Genomic DNA, 22,286 nt, shown 5'->3' with positions numbered 1-22,286 from the left:
GTGACTGATGTGAGTACTGGTTCTTCAGATTTAAATGTAAACATGAGGTCTATTAGGCAGCTGAGACTTTATTAAAGAGTAATAGTTAACGTTTTAGACTCTAGATAACCCAATAACAGATATGCATTGCCCAAGACAAAGGGAAATGACAGATCTAGTGGTTTGTCATCCTTCGGAGATCCCCACTTCTGTGGGCAGCAAAGTGTCTGAAAAAAACCTTGTAATCCAGGAGAGTGGGTTTTGTTGCATGTAAACCAGGAGAGTGGGTTTTGTTGCATGTAAAACATATGGGACTGTCCAATGTAACTGCGGATAAATGTTGAATTATTCATGATTCAGACAGATTGCAGCTGGCACTCATGTCACTGAAATCCTGCGTTCAGGAAAAACCTTATACTGTGAATCAAATTTCTTTTATTCAAACACAAATTATAGTCTCCTGAAATAAAATACCATATAATTGCTATAAGACCTGAGAGTGCAGACCTGTCTCTTCTCTAAAATACTTCACTCACAAGTGAGTGTAGGCTGTTAAATATGTGTGAGTGTGTGTATCTAATGCATCACGTTACCACTTGGGGATTAGTCTCTTGGTTTTTTTTTTAATACACTAAGAAACCACTGTCAGGTTATAAGGTTTTTTGTTTTTTTTTTTAAAGGGGTTGGTCACCTTCCAAGTTAACTTTTTGTATGATATAGAATGGCTAATTTTTAGCAACTTGTCAATTGATCTTCATTATTTATTTTTTTTGTTTTTTTAATTATTTGCCTTCTTCTTCTGACTCTTCCCAACTTTCAAATGGGGGGGTCACTGACCCCCTATAAAAATAAATGCTCTGTACGGCTACAAATATATTGTTATTGATACTTTTTATCACTTATCGCTCTATTCAGGCCTCTCCTATTCATATTCCAGTCTCTTATTCAAATCAGTGTATGGTTGCTAGGGTGATTTGGACCATAGCAACCAATTGCAAATTGGAGAGCTGCTGAATAAAAAGCTAAATAACCCAAAAACCACAAATAATAATAAATGAAAACCAATTGCAAAATGACTTAATTTCGCTCTTTGCCCAGTTAATTTAGGGACTGTAAATGTCTCATTTATTATAGTGATTGCTAATACTATATATACGTGTATATATATATATATGTACTGAAGGGATTTCTACCTATGTAGATCTTATAAGACAAATAAAATGTGTTTTTAATCATTGGTCAAATATGTAGTTATATCACTTTGTGGATTTGATTGTTAAGGGAAAATGCAAATCGTAACCATATTTCCTAACTGTTTAGAAATGGACACAAGAGGAGACTGAATGGATCATACAAGGGGTGAAAAAATTTGGTGAAGGCAACTGGAAAGACATCATAAAGAAATACCCCTTCCAGAACCGTACCTCCGTCATGGTAAAGGACAGATGGAGGACCATGAAGAAACTGGGGATTGTGCCAGATGATTAACTTTGTTACCCGAAAGAAACATTGTGTTCCTTCCTACTTTTATCCTTGGATGTCTTGCAGTATCACTGGAACAGACCTTCATTTCAGTGGATGTTAATAGCAAGATTTCTACCAAAGTGCATTGCAGTACTTTCATTAGTAGACTACAAGGCCTCTGGATTAAGTACTATCTAAATATATCTGATTGACCTGTGCAGAACATGTATTCCTAGTCACAGAAGGTATATTTATCTTGAAATTCAAAAACATTAAAGGAACAATAACATAAAAAAAATGAAAGTGTTTATAAGTAATAAACAAAAAATGTAGCGTTGCCCTGCACTGGTAAAACTGGGGTGTAGTCAGAAAGACTATTATAATTTATACAAACAAGATGATGTGAAGTCATGGGGGCAGCCATTCAAGCACAAGACACATAGTATAGATAACAGATCAGCTATGTAGAATCCTATTGTATACTACAGAGCTTATCTGTTATCTGCTGTTTATCCCGTGCCTTTTTCAGCTTTGAATGGCTACCCAGCAGCTTGTTTATATAAACTGTATTAAGGTCAGTCCACACGAGGATTCGGGAAGATTAGTCACCCCAGCAACAAATCGCCTCTTCTTCGGGGCAACAATCTCCCCAAATTGCACTTCGGGAGACTTCGGAAAACGAAGCGCCGCTTGTGCATTGCCGCAGGCGATTTTCATTTTAGCCGGCGGAGGGCAGGGGGAAGGCAGTTTGGGGAGATTGTTGCCCTGAAGAAGAGGCGACTGATTTCCCCAAATCTGCTCATGGGGACTGAAGCAAACAAATCAGTTTTACCAGTGCAGGCCGACAGTGCATTATATTTCAATTAATTTAATACACTTTCATTTGTTGGTGTTCAGCAGGATTCGAATTCGGCCGAATCCTTCTTCCCAGCCCAACCTAATCCTAATTTGCATATGCAAATTAAGGAGCGGGGAGGGAAATCGTGTGACTTTTTGTGACAAAACAAGGAAGCAAAAACAGTTTTCCCCTACTCACCCCTAATTTGGTTCGGTATTCGGCCGAATCTTTCCCGAATCCAAAATAGTGGATTCGGTGCATCCCTACTTTTCAATTTATGGTTTTTAAATTATTTGTCTTCTTCGAACACTTTCCAGCTTTCAAATGGGAGTCATTGACCCCATCTGAACACAAATGCTCTGTAAGGCTACACATTTATTGCTATTGCTACTTATTACTCCTCTTTTTATTCGGGCCTCTTCTATTCATATTCCAGTCTCTTATTCAAATCAGTGCATGGTTGGTAGGGTCATTTGGACCCTAGCAACCAGATGCCTGAAATTGCAAACTTAAAAGCTGCTGAATGAAAAGCTAAATAACTCAAAAACCACAAATAATAAAAAATTAAAACCAATTTCCAAATTTTCTCAGAAAATCACTCTCTACATCATACTCCGTTAACGGAAAGGTGAACGACCCTTTAAAAAAAAAATCACCTCTGTTTCCTTTTTTTCCTGCCTAAGAGCCATTATTAAGACTTGCCAGAGTATCTGGGTATGGCAAAGTGTTCCAGGTTTTCTAAAATACAACTGTAATTGTAATGGTTTTAAATGAACAGTTGAAAATATATTTTATTGTACCTGTATAGTTTATCTGCATTGTATTTGTCCTCAAAAATGGTTAGCAAGAGGGCAAAGGTTATGGTTGGCAGATAGCATTATTTCTGATTTTCTTTTGTACATATTTTATATTATTTTGATATATATCCATGTAAAAACATTTTATAATTTGTAAATGTGAAGTAGTATGAAGAGAAGAATGTTTTGTACAAATAATATTGTGGCCTTTATTGTATTTAAAGGAAAACAGATAGCAAATATTTCTTAAAAGAATATTTTAATATGAATATATATGATAGAACAGTCATCGTTACAGTAACACTGATTTCCATAAATTAAAGGGGTCTGAAATGAAGTCAGATACTCATCGCTAATTTGTAAAGTCTAATATTTCATACTAGTAACATTACAATAACCTTGTAAATTCAGCCCTTTTATAAGGGAAATACCACTAGGATAGGAAGTGAAGTCTGACTTTCTCAAATCCAGGAAATCAACAATACTGAAGTCCCTGCACCTGAAAACATATAGTGCTTCTATGAAATGAATGTGTGTAATTTTGTATTGATAATATAGCAGAAATAGTATACACAGCAGTATACATTCAAATGGCACATTATTGGAAAATAAAGAACTATATATAATTTATAAATTCAAGATGTGTTAATATCTAGAAAAAGGAAAGAGATCCCTACTCTGTAGAGCTTACAGTTTAAAGGGATACTGTCATGGGAAAACATGTTTTTTTTCAAAACGCATCAGTTAATAGTGCTGCTTCAGCAGAATTCTGCTCGGAAATCCATTTTTCAAAAGTGCAAACAGATTTTGTTATATTCAATTTTGAAATCTGACATGGGGCTAGACATATTGTCAGTTTCCCAGCTGCCCCAGTCATGTGACTTGTGCTCTGATAAACTTCAGTCACTCTTTACTGCTGTACTGCAAGTTGGAGTGATATCACCCCCCCCCCTGCAGTCTAACAACAGAACAATGGGAAGGTAACAAGATAGCAGCTCCCTAACACAAGATAACAGCTGCCTGGTAGATCTAAGAACAGCACTCAATAGTAAAAGCCAAGTCCCACTGAGACTGATTCAGTTACATTATGTAGGAGAAATAACAGCCTGCCAGAAAGTAGTTCAATCCTAAAGTGCAGGCACAAGTCACATGACTGGGCAATTGGGAAACTGACAGTATGTCTAGCCCCATGTCAGATTTCAAAATGTAATATAAAAAATCTATTTGCTCTTTTGAAAAATGGATTCAGAGCAGAATTCTGCTGGTGCAGCACTATTATTTTCTGAACCTCTTTAAATGTTTTCTCCTCTCCAATCAACTTTTTAATCAAAATACTCCATTTTTCTGATCAATGTCTGCAATGAGCCATTTTACTCAGAGAAAAATGTAATATAAGCAGCATGCACATCATTTGTTGCCTTCCTTCTTTGGGCCTGTTTTTTTCACAGAATTGAACCACACTCTGATATTATTTGGAACAAGCTATTATTATACTGCTATTTTTTTGGAGCAGGCCTCCATTAATGATCCAATTACACAGACTCAGCAGCATGCATGTCAGGCCAGTTTTGCTGTCACATAGCACTTAGGCTAATAAAGTGGCTTTGAAACTGTGGGCTTGCCTTCCTAGGGAAAGCTGAAGCAATGGCAGGGAGTGAGTATGGAATTTATGGTGAATATGGTGTGTAGCCTATAGGCCATCTTTCCCCCAAAGCTCTTGTTAGGGTTGCCACCTTTTTATACAATGCTCACGGGCTGGTGGTGGGGTGTGATGTAAAAGGGGGCGGGTCATGACATAAAAAGGGTATGCTGTGATGTAAAGGAGCAGGGCCTGAACGCATGATTGGCCAGAAGACAGCAAAAAAGGTACATTTTGAGCAGGTTGAGGGCAGGCCGAGGGCTTTTGTTAGGAGTATTACAAGTTTACCAGCAGCTACATTGGTAAATGCAAGGCTATATATAAGTGAAGTAAGAGTATGACATATAGTCAAAAGAAAGCAACTTATTTTTGTTTTAGGAGAGTGGGAAGGGATACAGGATGTAGACACGTATCACCATGGTCCTGGCAGGCCACAAAGATAGGATGTTTCTGGTCTTGGTTGTGCAATAAAAACTAAAATCCTAGTTGAGGCTACTGCACCATACTCTGTGACATACAGATCTGATCATCTGAATAGCACTGGTTAGTTATAATAGCTTCAATCCACACATTCTGTTACAAAGGTCAGCATTCCAACAATCATTTACACCGCGTTTCTTTCCTAAGATTTTATCTTCACATTGCAACAAACTCGCTCCACCCACAAAACCTTGCCCTCTAGCGTCACATGAAACGACGCTTAGTTGCTTTACTATTTATGATGGGCTGGAACCCTTCGAGCCCTCTGATTGGTCAAACGCTCACTGTACTTTTTGTGACTGGTAAAGGGATTGGTTATCGCCTTGGAAACGACGCCTGTGTTCATGAGGTGATTGTGTTGCGCCAGGGGACGGAAGCCGAAGGCGTTCAAGTGTCTTGCCGATCATTTTTAACAGAGTGGTTGTCGGAGGCCATGGCGCAAGATGGGGATACGCAATCAGAAGAACCTCAGGTTGATTTGTACACGTTAGAGGATGTGAGAAAAAGGAACACGGCTAAGGAGCTGTGGTTAGTGATACACGGCAGAGTGTATGATATCACTAAATTCGTGGAAGAGGTGAGTGGGCTTTATAGAAGCTACTGGTTGGGCTGACAGAAAGCGACAGTCACGTGGTCAGTATTGACCTGGAGGCGGGCGAATAGGAATGCCCAAGGGCACCATAGAGATTTAGCACTTAAAGGAACAGCAACACCAAAGACTTAAAGTGTTTTGAAGTAATGAGAATACAATGTGCAGTTGTGCTGCACTGGTAAAACCTGGTGTATTTGCTTCAGATACTCTACTATAGTTTATATAAACATTCTGCTGTTTAGCTATGGGGGCAGCCATTCAAAGCTGGAAAAGGAAAAAAGGCACATGATACACAACAGAGAGCAGATAAGCCGTGTAGTATATAATCGGATTCTTCTGTTATTTACTGTGTATCCTGTGCTTGAAGGGCTTGCCATATAGTTGTGTTTCTGAAGCAAATACATGAGTTTTACCTGTGCAGGGCAACACTACGTTTTATTGTCATTCCCAGGCCCGGATTTGTGGAAAGACCACCAAGGCCCGGGCCTAGGGCGGCAGGATTTTAGGGGGCGGCATTGGTTCAGAGGCTCTGGGGCTGATCATAGAATGTAATCGTTTTCCCGACCTGATGATGGAAAGTTGTGCATGTACATGTGCACGAATGAAGGGGAAGGGGAGGGGACAGGGGTGGCGAACGACAGCGGGCCTAGGGGTGCCCACTAGAGTTCTGCGCAGAACCAATTTGTAAAACCCAAACCCGCATACTTACCCGCTTGGACCTGCTACCCGACCCGCAAGTACCTTATCCGCAAACCCGATCCGCAACCCGCTGACCATCAAGAAACAGGATGTGCTGTCGTAAACCGGAAGTGGCATCATTAGACGTAGGCGTGATCAGAGAAAAAGGTGTTAAATAGGAAGTGCTGTCATTGTAAACCGGAAGTGACATCATTAGAAATAGTCGTGATCAGGAAAAAAAGGAGCTAAACTCGCTATTGAGAAGACCTGCGACCTGAAAACCCTGAGAACTGCCGACCTGCGTCTATACCCGCTCCCAAAACTTCTACCTGCAACCCGCAGGGTACCGCAGGTTTTTGTGGGAAACCCACTGGTACCAGACCCGCTGCAGGACTCTAGTGCCCGCTATGTAAATCCTGCCCTGGTCATTCCTTTAAAACACTTCTGTTTTTTTGGTGTTACTGTTCCTTTAAGCCAAAAGATGCCCTATCAAGTCGTTGTAGGTCAGCTATAATAGTCAATTCATAAAATATTGCCCTTCTAGCCATATTTTGTAGTAGTGGATCTCCTTTCAGGTTTTATGCTGCTACTGAATGTTGTAAACTTAGTATGAAATGAAGCAGTTACCCATTAGTGTAACCTTTACAATAATCACAGAAGAAAGAAACAGATCAAAAAGGAAGAGCACAAGAAAGTCGAGGGGAGTAGATTTGAGGAAAGGGAAGGTGTTACTGAAGTTGTTGTTAATCTTGGGAGCCCAGATGCTTGCTTAGTAAAACTCCTAGCATTTCTCCATATATTTGGATGGATTTCAAATAAATTCAAGCTAGTGAATTTAATAATACTGGTTTTTAAATGGGTTGTTAGAGGAACAGTTCAGTAAAACATTTTAAAAAAAACTGGGTAAATAGGCCATGGAAAATAAAAAAAATGTTTCTAATATAGTGATATATTTATTACTATAAAGGCTGGAGCGACTGGATGTCTAATATAGTAATCTGAAGCTAAACCCTACTTCTTGCTTTACAGCCCTCTAATGCTGAATCAGCGACTCTATGGGGGGCCACATGGGACATAACTATTCAGTGAGTTTGCTTTTTAATCTGAGCTGCATGCTAAGGATCAAAAAGCAAACAGTTATGACCCATATGACCCCCCTTTAGTCACTGATTGATTACTGACTGGTAACCAATCATAGCTGCAAAGCAGGAAGTAGGGTTATTGCTATTATGTTAGATGTCCTTTAGTCTAATCTATAAGAGATTTTGCAAGTGGTTTCCTTTTTTATTATTTGGGGTTTTTGAGTTTTTTTATCTTTTATTTCAGCAATCCTGTTGCTAGGGTCCAAATTACCCTAGCAACCATGATTGATGAATAAGAGAGAGCCTGAATAGAAAGATGAGTAATAAAAAAATAACAATACATTTGTAGCCTTGCACAGCATTTGTTTTTTTCCATTTGGAAGCTGGAAAGAATGAGAAGAAGGCAAATCATTCAAAAGTTATAAACAAAGGCCAACTGAGAAGTTGCTTAGAATTAGCCATTCTATAACATACTAAAAGTTAACTTAAAGGTGAACCACTCCTTTAAGCCAATTAATTATCCTTAAGACTTTAATATTTAATCCAAGTACAGGTACAGGCAACCCCTTCATTCGTTATTTATTTTTATTTTTTTTAAACAGCTGGCGCAAACTCTTTAACCTGAAAGAAAATGGTTTCTATTTTTATAAACTGTCCATTACCAAACACGGTGTGTATGTTAAAAGCTTTTGCCACAAGAGGTAGCTGTCTGCATGGAAATCTTATTTATTAAATGTATTCCTGAATGTGTGTTTACTTAACCAGTTTCATAGTAAAGTGGCTGAAGGGTACCATTTTTAGGGTAAGGTTAATAGTTTCTCTGACATTTGCATAACGTTTCTTTGTACAGTTTTACATGTCTGTGCAGGAAGACTAATTTCATTTGCTCACTACAATACAGAAACTCTTCTTGTCTGGATGGAATGCCTCACTTCTCCTTAAAACTACATGTGTCTTATTACGCTTTTTTTTTTTTGGTTTTGTTTTTTAGTTATGCTTTAGAGGCAGTCTTTTTTCTTCTTCTTTTTTCCCTTGGTGATTCTAGGGTTGCCACCTTTGCTGATGGCTAAACCTGAACAGGGGGGGGACGGGGCAGATAGCATTTGGGGTGGGGCAGTGAGGTAGGAACAGGCATGATGACATCAGAGGTGGGCACAATGATGTTGGTGGAGTTATGACACCTGGGTAAGGCTATTGCATCACTTAGATGCCACTGTCAATGTTTAATGTGTTGATGCCCATGAGATCTATTATACAGAAATCAATTATCCAGAAAGCTCTGAAATACAGCAATGCTAATTTAGAAAAAAAACATTTTTGTTTGATTTGCTTTTTCTGTAATAATAAGAAATTAACTGCACTTGATAATAACTAAGCCATGTTGGGTGGGTATCTTAGTGTCAGGTTCCTTACCCGAAGCAGCAGCAGCGCCGGTAGGCGCGGCTCTCCCTTCCAGTGTCGAATCCAAGATGGCAGCGACCAGGATCCCCACGTGGGCGCAGAGACGCCGACTTTTGACACTGTTTGTATGCTGCCTGCCTTTTTGATCTCTGCCTGGAGTTTTGATTGTGCCATCCTCTTGAACCCTTGTCTGTACTTCGATTTTGGATATTGCCCCCAAAGCTTCCTCCCTGGTCCGGACTACCCCCTCAGCTGAGAGCTGTCAGGCCCCTGACACTTAGTATTTAAATATTTTACATGTATTGGCCAGATCATTGTTAGGGTTTCATAAGGCTGAAAACTGATAAGAAAGTTGAGACCCGAACAGGCCTTACAAAAACCGAACTGTTTGGGTCAAAACCGAACAGGTGGCAACCCTAGGTGCTTCCATTATTATACCCTGCCCAGCACTGGTCTTATTGACATCTGGATGGTGACATCATTTGTGTTGCTTTACACTTCTCTTTCATCTCCCTTACTCTACACTTAAGGCAGATAAAAGCTGCAGACAGACCGAGTCGGCAGCTTATTGGCCCGTGTGTGGGGGGGCCATCCAACGGCTTCCCCCCATCGATATCTGGCCGTAAGTCGGGCAGATCTCGATCGGGCAGGTTAAAAAATCCCGTCGGATCTCGGCCGCATCTGTGCGTTTATGCAGTCCCGCGATCCGATCGCCCATATCGGATGCATAATGATACGATCGTTGGGCCCACGATCAGATCAGCCCGATATCACCCACTTCAAATCGGGGAGAGATTCGCTTGTTTGGTGACATCGCCAACAAGTTGATCTCTATGTCTATGGCCACCTTTAGCCCAACTATATGAAATATATGAGAACAGGAGCCTGCCTTTGAATTGGACTTGCCCAATAACCCTTGTGAGATAAGTGCAAGGCCAAGCTAGAAACGAGTCAGTTTTGTAGGTGAATACATTTTCATTTCTTCAGGAATATCTGTACCTTGTTGGCCTGGGGATACTGATTGAATTGCAACTACATGGAGCTCCTTGCACAGTTCTAACTTTTTTAATGGAAACATTTGGCTAAACCTTTTCCCTGTCACAGTTATTGCTTCCATGTATTTTTTTTTTTTAATATTTTATGTTTAGCGTTTGTGTTCACCAGCCCTTTCACATTTTTTTTTGTCAAGCACTGAGATGTAGGGCCATAATGAGAAGAGGAAATGTTTATACTACAAATTGCAGTATTTAGTTAGTTTTGTCTTCAGCAAGGAGTGAGCCAGTTTGCACAAGTGAAATTTACCTGCAGTGATAGTAAAGACATACCAGAAGATTATGTACCAGTAAGAAAATCTCTTTTTTTGTGTTTATCCTATGATTTTAGTCATCAGAGGGATGATAATTTTTAACCAATCCTTAGCTTTGCCCTTTGTAGCCAAGGACTAACCTGGTTCAAGTTTCTCTGTGAATCTCATTAATAGGGTGTGGTGCACAGTGCGTTCCTGTTTGTTTGTGTGTTGATATGTTTATATTTATGTTACTTTATTGTGTGCAGCTGAGGAGCTAATTTTATTCAACATATATGTGCAGCAAATTATCCAGTGTAAGGCATTGCAGAATAAATTGTGCCAAAACACAGGCTCAGAAATGGTCATTCTGTAAGTCATGGCCAAATAACAAAGTCATGGCCAAAGAAGTGTAAACTCCGACACCTTGAAGCAGTGTAGAACTAGAAAAACAATATACATTATATTAGTTTTATTTTCCTGTAATTGATCAGTAAAACATAACATATATATATATATATATATCATTCAGCAGAGAGAGCTGGGCATTTGGGGTTATTCATATCATAATTGTTCTGATGAGAGAACTTAATACATTTGTCTAGTGCCTAAATTTAAGAAGAAAATGGTGAAATGCTTGCTTGGCTTTTGTCTGAGACAGAAGACTCATGAAGAAAAGGTAAATTGAGCACATACTTAGCAATTATAGATTAAATCGGAGGCAAACCACTGAATAAAAAAAATGGAAGATAAAATATACAAACTGTTACTGTTGAGGGAATTTAAAATACATAAAACACAAGCAGCTTGTTCTGTTTGAAGGGATGAAAAAATGATATGCTATTCATATTTTGGGTCTCTACATTGCAGAAATTGTTGGTAAACATATGCAACTGTGGTAGCCAAGTATTCATGAGACACATGAAATGTAATTTTATAATATTTTCACTTTGTACCCAAGAACAATAGGAGATAGGATGTAGGTAAGCGTAAGCTTTAAGTAGACTTTTGAACTTTTTCTAAGAGCAACTACCTTTGCAAAAATGTTTAGATTTAAGTATCAGCATATTTACTCATTTTGATTTGTTCAGAAAGTGTGTGTGTGTGTGTGTGTGTGTATACACATATATGCACTGTTTTCTATATTAATGGGGCCCAAGTTTGAGAGAGGATGTAATTATTGTAGCCTGCCCCACCCCCTCTGTGGGCACCAACGATATCAGATAGGGTCAGACTCAATGATGTCACCAAAGAGCACAGGTAATTTTGAGGAAGGTTTGGGGCATGTGGTGCCTTTAGCTAGGGTTAAAGCTGGCCATGCATTTACTGCCATGTTTCTAGTGGTCTACCATCCTGACCAATATCTATGTACTATATACAGTTGAACTCCCATAGAAAATGTTCCAGTATTATTCTGATTACTATTAAAACCGTAAAATAGAGGGCAATATATTCTGATTAATATTATTCTATTGTAATCTTATATTTCTTTATGGCAGCACCCAGGTGGGGAGGAGGTCCTGTTTGAGCAGGCAGGGGCAGATGCCACAGAGAGCTTTGAAGATGTTGGCCATTCCATTGATGCCAGGGAGATGCTGAAACAGTATTACATTGGAGATTTACATCCGGTAAGCATTATTATTATTATTATTATTATTATTAGAAATGTTCAGGCAAGAAGTACAGCTTGTTGTAGCCTTCATTATAAATTAGTTTAAAGGGCCAACAACAAGCAATTTCGAAAAAAAATGCACTTGTCCAGAGTACTAGATTGTTTAGCTGCCATCTTGATTGCTTGCACCGCTCTCAGCTGCCAAATGTGCATTGTAGAGTTTTGTAGAAGCAATATACAGTAAGCTGGTGGGTTTTTTTGAACCAGTAGCTGCATGTATTAATGTTTACCTGCACCCACTTAAAATAATATAGCTGTATTCTTGCACCTGTAGGATGTGTGCATGTATACCCCATTTATTGTACAGTGCTGTAAAATTAAGTCTTTAGTTAACTCAATGTTTTTGTTTTTGACAGGATGACTGTAAAAATCAAGGAAAAAATGTAAGTATACTCAAAAGTTATTCTTTCAGAATTCTTGAATGTTCTTTCATTCCATTCCTATTTTTTATAGTACTATACTATTTGAAATGCATTCATCCATTTCCACGTGCTATCAGAGTAGATAAAGAAGTTAGAGTACAGAAGGTTGCCTTAGTGTCAGGGCCTTACGGCTCAGATGAGTACGGACCAAGGAGGAAGCACAAAATAACAAAGTCCAGTTCACGGTAGCCAAAGGGATTAAGTATAAGCGTAGTCAGGAATTCAGGCAAAAGTTCAGGAGGCAGGAGTCAATGTTCCAGCGCCGCAACCCAAGTGGCGGCCATGGGCCATGCTATTTTTTCACAATAGCATACCTCAAAGTTCCATGACCTGTATAAAAGCACTCTCCCTTTGGGCTTGTGCCTATATATGACTGGAGCTTCTTTTTGATACATATAAATAGTGTCTGAGAGGTGCTGCACACACGAGTATTTGTTTGCTTGCATTATACCTCTTTCTTCAAGTCTCTCCTTCAGTAGGCAACCCCTGTTTGGATACATACATGCTAATAAGGGTGTGGGTATGTTAGGCTGTAATATCAGCACCATAGTGATTGTGTTGCCACAGATATATCTTCTTAATTTTTATATATCCACAAAGGACAAAGTTGTATGGGAAATTTGTTGGTGTACATTGCACAACTGTACTTTTCACCACAGCTAAACCATCCCCTCTGTACCTTGGTCTTCGCACTGCCTGTACGGATATGGGGAAGGGGAAATAAAAGCACCCTTTCTGGAGAGACTGAGAACTGATTCTGGGCAAGATCATAGAAATCAGAAATAGTTTATCAGATATCAGGGACTGTTCATGCCACTTAGAGGCAGTTGCCAGCAATATAATGCATAGATACATCGGAAAGGTTGTAGGTAGCACCATCCATTGATAGAAATTTAATACAAAATAGTGGTGTGCAAGGTCACATGATATATATCATTACAAAAAAAGAAGAAAAAAGTATGTCCCATAACATTGCACCCTCCCACTGGTCTAAATTAAAACTTAACTTTTACTAATAACCACCTAAAATTGATATGAAAGAAAATTATATATATGAAAAACAAGGTTAGGTACGGAAGCTGATTGGACACGAAGTCAGCAGCTAATAAACGGTATTTGAAAGTTGAGATAGTGGTATGAGTTTTTAACCACAGTAGTAACTGTTTCCAAGCATCAATCTCAGCTGCAGTAAATGCTGGTGAACCACAGTATGTGAGTGGAACGGGTGGTGTTAAGGGTTAAATTGGTACCTTAAAATTGTACCCAGCGTGGTTGGCGTTAAGCCAGAGTACCGCAACACGCACCTTTTTCCTCAAAGATGCCTGTAATTAGGTACATATGCACATGGACATGATTGACATTAGCATCAACTCAGGTAAGGTTACAGCGAGGAGGGATTGGCATACCCTGACGAGTCATCTACTTCCTCCCACACCGTCCTTCACAACCATATCACCCCCTGCGTAACTATAGGAGAGTATCGGCGTGATCAAAGGAGGAACGAACCTTCCAGTTTCGAGTGCGCTACCAGTTTCCACCCGTTTCCAATATAATGCATAGCCTGGTTATGGACCTATGTTGTGTAGAGCTGGATTGGAGCACAATGGCCCCACTGATAGGCTCACTGCTGTGCACTGTTTGAGCCAACTGGGTGAATTCAGAATTAAGTGTATAAAAGTGTAGTGTGTGCAGAGACCCTCTCATAGGGATCTCTGCTAGTTTCTACTACATTATTTCCTGATGATGTGGCGTTCGTTAACACTGAATGGACACATGCAATAATGCCATGAGTATATCTTGTGTACATAATATACATGTCTCACATTGTAAAGGCCCCCATTCACTGGCCGATAAAAGCTGGCGAACAAGTCGGCAGCTTATCAGCCTGTGTGTAGAGCCCCCCAACGGCTTTCCCAATCGATAGCTGGCCGAAAGTCGGCTAGATGCCGATCAGGCAGGTTAGAAAAACACGTCGGATCGCGGCCGAATCTTTTCGGCCCTTGGGGCCAACTATCGGATCAGCCCGATATCAACCACTTCAATGTGGGCATTCCCTGTGCATAAAGGATTTTAACTCTTTAGCATTTTAAGTAACCTTATCTAAATAGCCATATTTTTGATCTGTGATGTGAATATAACAAAATGACTATTTGTTCTTTGACACAAGGCTCCTGACAATCTTAAGTAGTTCCAGGCATAATGATACTCTCTAATTATAGTCTTATTCTGAGAAGCGATCCCTTCGTCTTTTATCTGCACTGCCAGTAATTACGGAAGCTAAATGAAGAAACCCGCTGCCCATCTGCCTAATATGCTGTTATCCCTGTTGGCTGTCAGCCCAGAAGAGATTAAATATGACTTTCAACTTTATAATTGGAATCCTTTATAATTACTGTTTTTTGCTGTGTTTGAAATGTTGTGTTGTTTTGCCCCCCAAACACGTGTATTTCTGTCCTTCGAATGGATGGCAATATGATACTGTAAATAATCCCTCTCTTCCTTCTCAGTGTCTTTTCAACAGAACATGCAGTTGTTTATCCCCAGACAGACATACCAACAAACCAGCTTTGTGTAAAGCTAGCCATAGACGCAAAGATCCGATCGTACGAATCCAGGATTCGTACAATTTTCGGACCGTGTATGGAGAGTCAATCGTTTGGTTGATCGGACAGGTTAAAAGATTTCTGTCGGCTGCCGATAATTTCTCTGCATGTATTGCCGATCATACGATTTTCAGTTGGAGACTGTCACTAGATTTTGTCGGACATAAATTTCGTATGATTGCTGTCAGGGGCAGAACATTGGCTGATCTGTTCTTTTACTACTTTACTTGATCTGAATGGGTTAATGGCAGGTCAGGAGTTGGGGAAGTCTGATCGTTTGAGGATTTGAACTATCGGATCTTTGCATCTATGACCATCTTAAGGGCCACATGACCTCTTAGTATGATGTAAAGTTGATTTCTGACAGTAGCCGATTATTAATTTGCCAAAAACAATTCCAACAGAGCTACTATTGGGAGGGACAGGCAGGAGTCCATACCTCCTAACTGTCCCGTTTTCAGAGTGACATTTCCTCTTTTGACAGCTCAACCCACAGTACCTCATTTGCACTGGAAAGTCCCAATTTTTCTCTGCACTGAACAGCCAGAAAAAGAAACAAAGTTTCTAACTTAATTGGCTTTTGGCAGAGAGCCCAGAACAGCCACAAGGTTCAAATAAGATACTTTTGTAATAATTATGAGATAAGCAAATAAGTAATTGTAAAAATATAATATAACAGGTGTCTTGGGAAAAGTTACTCACAGCTTAAAGGGCAATTCACCTTCATTAGCAAAACTGTAATAACTGAAAAAAATAAACAGAAATATGTTCAAACTTTCATAACCTGCCAAATTTTGTAAAATGAACATAGTAATTAGGGGGTGTGGCCACAAAATGGGCATGGTCAAAAAAATTGCCATGCTACTCGCCCCAACTTTTTTTTGTCCCACTTTTTGTTTCCAAAATGTTGGCAGGAATGGTCCGAGTCCTGTTGTAAACCTGGTGCAAAAAAAAGGGCCTGGCTGAGTGTAAAAGAGACTTCTCCCAATATATAATTTACAAAAGCCATGAATATCCTGTAAAATATATCCTTATAAACAGTGCTTTGTAATGTAATTTGTGTCACATGACTTACTGAAATGTGTATTATATAGTGAATAAAGTGCCCCCCTATTGTAAAATATAAGGATATTATAAGTCACGAGGTGTTTCATGACCATATTAAACCATGAGGCCAAAGGCCGAGTGTTTTTATACAGGTCATGGAACTCCGAGGTTACTTCTAATATCCTCATATATTAGAATACCTGTAATACCTGCTGTAAGTATATTAGAAGTCATCTCAAGGCCTCTCACCAGGCAAATGAATTTAGATAAGCACTTACTATGTATGCATGTAAGCAGTATTTGACAAATACATATTTTTTATTTTTTTTTTAAAGTTTTTATTTATCATTTTCAATACAAGCAATTAAGGCATAAAAAGAAAGAAGAGGTAGAAGAAAGAAAGGAAAATACAAGACAGCTGTATGCACAATCGTTCAAGATACATGTATTGACATATGTTTCACAGTATAGTTCAGTGAAGGTTAGTGGTCAGACACCACTGCCAGAGACTCGACGAGTACTAGAGTACCGGTTGTATCTGAACCCTTTGCTTAAACAGTAGTTTAATTGCCCACATCCTCAACGGTATGAATATCTAGCCAGGGGGACCATATTGCGTCAAATTTCCCAGAGGATCCTCGAGCTTCATATGTAAGTCGAACAGAAGGGAGTATCTTATTAACTAGGTTGACCCAATGTTCCACTGTCGGCACAGTATGTCCCATCCAGTTCATTACAATTATTTTCTTTGCATTGAAAAGTAATGTTTTAGCAAGTGTTCTAGACCTATTCAGCGGTAGAAGATCATCCACTAGGCCTAAAAGGCATAACTCAGGGCTACAGACATTCGGGAAGGCAATATTATCGACCAGGTAGCGGAGCACCCCTTTCCAGAACTCAAGGATTAAGGGGCATTCCCAGATTAGGTGGAAAAAGGAGGCATCAAGCCCTTGACATTTAGGACAGGCGGAATCCAACCTCACCCCCATTCTTTGCAATTTTAATGGGGAGCAATATAACTGATGTATCAATTTAAACTGAATCATCCTATCTCTGATCAAGATAAGGTCACGGTACAAACCGTCAACAGCATCGTCCCATTGCTCATCATTAAGGTGGGGGATAACTAGCAACCATTTCTGTTTGACTCTAGTGAAGGGGGAAGGGACAGAGTCCATCAAAGAGCTATAAAGACGTGACGTGAGCTTGCCTGTTTGTGGATTATGGGGCACTGTTGCAACTGTTGGGGAAGAGTATTCGATGGGAAGCGAGCCAAATTGTGCATGAAAAGCATGGCGCAGCTGCAAGAACCTATAAAATTGTATCACAGTGACAAATACATATTTAACAGTACAGTCAATTGTATACTTTATTAAAAAAAAAAAGTAATTACAATAAACTGTCCCTTTATCATTCTATGGATAATAGCACAGGGAGCGACTTGTGAACACTGTGTTTTTAATTATCCCAAAATCACCCAGATTGAATTACAGTAGAATCCCCTGCAAGTGATTTTATCTTAGATAGTTGCCTAGAAAAGCAGCCACATTCCCAGGTAAACATCGCCTTATAAATGCTGGCAGTTGTTGTGTGAATCCCTTGCATGTCGTTTTCAACACTGCGAACATAAACATTGTTGGAATACACAAAATGTAAAGGGTCGGTCAATGAGGATTTTTTTGAGTAATAAATTAGATATTGGTTTTTGGTGCTGGAAGCAAAATGATAATTTAATTAATACATGTCTGTCTGCTTCCTTTAGGATGTTCTACTAACCACATCCTCCAGTTCATCCAGGTAACTAATTCTTCATAACTATGGGTCACACAATGAATATACACGTAGTAAAGCTTTATCCATCCCATGTATGTTTGACTTATAGAAGATAGTATGTGGAATATACTATAAGTAGGTCCCTAATGCTCTGGTCTTTGTGATCACATACAATATTCCGGTCTATTCTATTCTACCCCAGTAACCGACCTCTTGCATTGCTGTGATTTTATCCGTGTTGCTGTAAGACAGTTCATTGAATAGAAAGGTGCCTGAACTACATGCCTGCCTTTTTTTATATACATCTGGGTTAGTTTAAGCTACAGTGTGCAAATGACACTTTGCATAGAATTTATGGTGGTGATATAAAATAACCAGTGCAGCAGATTATATATAACCTTCTGCAACAGGTTTGGTTCCTGCAGGTAATACTGCTGGTTGGTGAGTTGGGCCATTATACCACCTTTTCAATATGAGTTTAATGAACAGCGTTTGTGATAAATATTTTCGTCAATTTTTATTTCTTGTGCTTAAAGAGATTCTGAAGCAGTTCATTGCCAATAGCCAAAATAATGCAAGCTAGAATGCTATATTTATTCTGTTAAATTCTTTACCATATCTGAGTAAACAGCTCTAGAAGCTGTTACTGTTTGTTTAGGACAGCAGCTGCCATATTAGCTTGATGTGACATCACTTCCTGCCCGAATCTCTCCCTGCTCACTCATAGCTCTGGGTACAGATTATAGCAGGAGGGATAGAGGAGCAAACTGAGCATGCTCAAGCCCTGGAGGTTTATGCTGAAAACAGGAAGTCTGATACAGAAGCCCATGTGTACACAATAGAAGGAAAGAAATGTGGTGTTTATTTTGACAGAGGACTCAGAGCAGAATTACTTTGAGGGTTTACTGGTTTATTTATATAGACCTTTCTGATAAAGCTTACTTGGTTTTAACTTTTCCTTCTCCTTTTTAAATGTGAGTTTATTTGAAGTAGAAAAAACCTTTACACATTACATTTTTGATAAATAAACCTGCATCTGTTTGTTTCATTATATTTCTGGGATCTGTTGCATGTATGATTTGCTGTCATTGTTTTTCCTGCAGTTCTTGGTCCAGCTGGCTGATCCCCGCAGCAGCAGTCGTTCTTTTGGGTTTCATGTACCGTTTTTACATGGTTGATAGCCGATCCTCCTGAAAAAGCAGAACCTGCCAGTGTCTCTTATGCACAATAAAACAAGCGGAATCCACACACACAGCCACAAGGATATTACCGCATTTCTGCCACAGATGAATATGTCAGATTTCTCATATGAACCTTTTTTATGTTTGTGACCAAGACCTCTTCCTAATACTTCCTAATGGACTGTGGAGCAAGCTCCATACAACTAAATACTTCTTACATTCTGGGAAAAGCTTTCTTTGTATAAGGCAACAGGGAAAACCAGTAGAGAGGATATATTTTGGGGTAAAACAATAATTCATCCTGTACTGACCTGTCACAGCCAAATCCATTCAGAGATAAGGTCACTTATCTTTAGTGGAAATTAGGTACAGGTATGGGAGTGATCAGAAATACTTGAGATCTGGGGTTTTCTGGATAAGGGGAGACCTTAACTAATAATATCGAATAAAAGGCACTAAGTTCGCCCTGTCTAACCGTCAATAAGATGTTCGCTTTTAAACAGGGGTCACCTGCAAACTTAGTGCTTTTTATTACATAACCCCTTCTAAAATCATTTAACCTTTAAATAAACCCAGTTGGATTGTTTTGCCACCAATATAGATTTGTGCATCTTAGTTGCCATCAAGTACAAGCTACTGTTTTACAAATACAGAGAAAAAGGAAATTATTAATAAAAAATATTCATTTCAAATGGACTGTATGGGAGATGGCTTTCCTGTAATTCTGAGCTTTCTGGATAAAGGATCCAATTCCTGTGCTTTTAAATATCCTTTCTATAATAAACTAAAACAATCAATTTAAAAGCATTGCAGTATCATCCGTTAGTTTGGAAAGTATTTCTAAAATATCCATAAAGTTGTTTAGGATGGAAGACTGAACAACTTTGCTAACGTTGAAAAGGAGATCGGGAATAACGCTTGCTCACAGTAAATGCACTTCACTCAGTGGGAAGTCAAGGTATGGGTTATTATTTCTACTACAAAGTATGCTGCCTCTGTTTTTTACCTTGTTGCTTTAAGTATCATTCATTATATGACTAATAATATTGATCCTCATTCCTTCAACTACAACTAATGAAGCTACTCTTCTCAATGATAGTGGTCAGACTGGTGATGCCCATGTGTTGTGCATCTGAATGCAGGTGATGCAGCTTGTTAAATGCTCAGTGTTTCTAATGAGATGTAATGATTATTTTATATTCCCTACCCAGAATTCTATATTGTTAACGCATCTCTAAACACTAATAGTTAAATTTCTTTAGCTCTGATAATTTCATTAGTGTCACATCTTTTATTTATGTTTTGTTTTTTAAAAATTAGTGATGATGTAACTGGAAAGCTGCTGAACAAAAACCTAAATGTTAAAAAAAAAAAAAAACATTAAAAAATGATGAATGAGGATATCCTCATACTAAAAGTTAATCACCCCCTTTAACCACAAACCACTGCTGATCACTTTCCAAACAAGTAACCAGTAGGTCCAGGAGCAATAGCAATAAGCCAAAAAGTCTCTGGGCCTAGGAAATCTCCTTTTAAAAAATCAAGAATTTTCCGGAATTTATTAAAACCCGAGGATGGAAAAGTCAGAATCAGAAAATCCGGCATCTCAGACCAGTCGAGGTTGCATATAAGTCAATGGGAGAAGTCCCAATAATTTTTTAATGAGCGCTGGGTTTTGTGCAATATCCCAAAGTTTTCTGGCAAAAATATGAATTTTTAGGTAAAAAAAATCGTGAAAATCTGATTTTATTTTTTTTTCCCCCGCAAAGCAAATTTTTGGGAAAATGTTATAATGAATAAACGTAAAAAACTGGAGCGGATTTGAGTTTGTAGCAGAGAATATTGAGATAAATATGGACTTTGATAAAAAAACAACCCATAATGTCAAGGAGTCAAGCAGCCAGACATGGCCGTTGCCAACTCTCCTGGGCTACTCTGCCTTTTATAAACAAGTACGAGTGGGTGGTGCTGTTGAAGAGAAAGGTCCTTTGCAGGGGCTTTATTAAATTTACAATATATTTTTCCTTGTCTTATAATTAACTGCCTTATATTGCATTGCTTTAGATCAAGGATTGTAGAAAATATTAACAGGCACCTCTTTCATGAATTATTACATTTACAAATCTATTTAAAATCATTTATTTTGGGAAAATTGCTAAAGAGGTGGAGGGCCCCTTTAAACAAATACATGCAGAGGGAAATTAAATGAACTAATCCCTATGTTTGCATTAAAAAGACCTTAATGTAAAAGTTTTTACAGCACTACAATGTGTCCCAGACAACCGCATTATATCAATGTCTGAGAGCTGAAGGCACCCGCATTAACTGCTCTACTGAGTTTAATTTACTTTTTTTTTTTTTCTTCTCCGTTCCATTATGAAGCCTGTTGTATACAGTGCATTTCATTCAATGGACAAGGAAGCAGCTGAATCTCAATGTGATTGGAGCATAACATATCAGCCAGGTTCTTCAGGCAGAGAGAGAGAGAGAATGCCTGCACAGACGGCATACATTCCATAATTCTTGTTTTACCACTTCAGCTCCAAGATGCCAACTCAAGAAATTGATCTGCTTCACTGCTGCTTTAGCTGTAGCTGTCTCTAAAGCTGGAGCCATGCCAGTACATGAAAGATCATTAGTTGTTGCATTAAACAACTCCAAAGACCTACATACAACAGCTCTGAAAAAATAAGGATAAGAAATGTAGAATTTAGATTTTCTTCCCCTGGTGATTCCCATAATAAATGATTTCCAATATATTATTTGATGGTGGATTCCTGATTTCCATTGCTCACTAGCAGTCATTTTGCAAAGAATAAATAAAATATTTCTAGGCTGGGGTCTCCACATAGACCTTTGGAAGATAGTATCTGTGCCTACATGTTTACTGGCCCGTCGCTCATCTCCCTGGATACCTGATAATGCCATCCCACCCCACTGCAGTCACTTGCTCTCTGTGCCTCTCCAGCTCATTCATTTTAGTATTTGTTTACCATTTAATGCCTTTAGCACTCTCTTTCTGAGACAGAGCACCTTCTGTGTTGTGGCATCCTTCACAGTAAATGTTTGTTCTTGTGCAGTATTGGTTCCACAATGAGCCACTGTAACGTGTGCAATCTGTTCATTCTATTGTTCCTGTGTCATCAAGGCAGGCAATTCCAATAAAGGGCTAAAATAATGTTATATGCATACTTTTTACGTATAGCTGTAGTTATAGGGTTTGGCATAAAATTAAGTATTTTTTTTTTTTGCATTAATACGAAATTATAGAACATTCTGTTCCTGAGGATAAGGGGTAATAACAGTATCTCTTCTATAGTTTACTTACCCAAGAAGCAAATCATTTGGTGGCC

At 38.8% G+C, this 22,286-nt stretch overlaps 2 protein-coding genes across 5 annotated transcripts in view; both read left to right on the top strand.

Moving 5' to 3' along the window:
- terf2.S (telomeric repeat binding factor 2 S homeolog) overlaps positions 1-1,822 on the top strand; it is a 125,802-nt gene extending 123,980 nt beyond the window's left edge. For all 3 annotated transcript variants that reach the window (XM_041561176.1, XM_018260564.2, XM_018260563.2), the window contains one exon: positions 1,300-1,822. In XM_041561176.1, coding sequence (XP_041417110.1) covers positions 1,300-1,467 — 168 coding nt within the window. In that variant the 3' untranslated portion in view covers positions 1,468-1,822. The remainder of the gene's footprint in view (positions 1-1,299) is intronic.
- A 3,568-nt stretch (positions 1,823-5,390) lies between these two features.
- Positions 5,391-19,737, top strand: cyb5b.S (cytochrome b5 type B (outer mitochondrial membrane) S homeolog). Of its 2 annotated transcripts, XM_018260560.2 has the most exons (5): positions 5,391-5,774; positions 11,735-11,863; positions 12,264-12,290; positions 17,742-17,776; positions 18,856-19,737. In XM_018260560.2, the coding sequence occupies exons 1-5, from the start codon at positions 5,406-5,408 to the stop codon at positions 18,944-18,946; spliced, it is 651 nt and encodes a 216-aa protein (XP_018116049.1). In that variant the 5' UTR covers positions 5,391-5,405; the 3' UTR covers positions 18,947-19,737. The 2 variants fall into 2 exon arrangements, with proteins under 2 accessions (XP_018116049.1, XP_018116050.1); XM_018260561.2 differs by lacking the exon at positions 17,742-17,776.
- The last annotated feature ends 2,549 nt before the right edge of the window (positions 19,738-22,286 follow it).

The sequence above is a fragment of the Xenopus laevis genome, chromosome 4S (assembly GCF_017654675.1).
Source record: "Xenopus laevis strain J_2021 chromosome 4S, Xenopus_laevis_v10.1, whole genome shotgun sequence".
NCBI lineage: Eukaryota > Metazoa > Chordata > Amphibia > Anura > Pipidae > Xenopus > Xenopus laevis.
Note: the sequence above shows the minus strand (reverse complement) of the source record. Positions and strands in the feature narration are given on the sequence as shown.

Coding starts and splice junctions, on each gene's coding strand:
- cyb5b.S (XM_018260560.2), top strand. CDS start 5,406: ATGAAACGACGCTTAGTTGCTTTACTATTTATGATGGGCTGGAACCCT. Junction 5,775..11,734: donor TCACTAAATTCGTGGAAGAG/GTGAGTGGGCTT, acceptor TCTTTATGGCAG/CACCCAGGTGGGGAGGAGGT. Junction 17,777..18,855: donor ACATCCTCCAGTTCATCCAG/GTAACTAATTCT, acceptor TTTTTCCTGCAG/TTCTTGGTCCAGCTGGCTGA.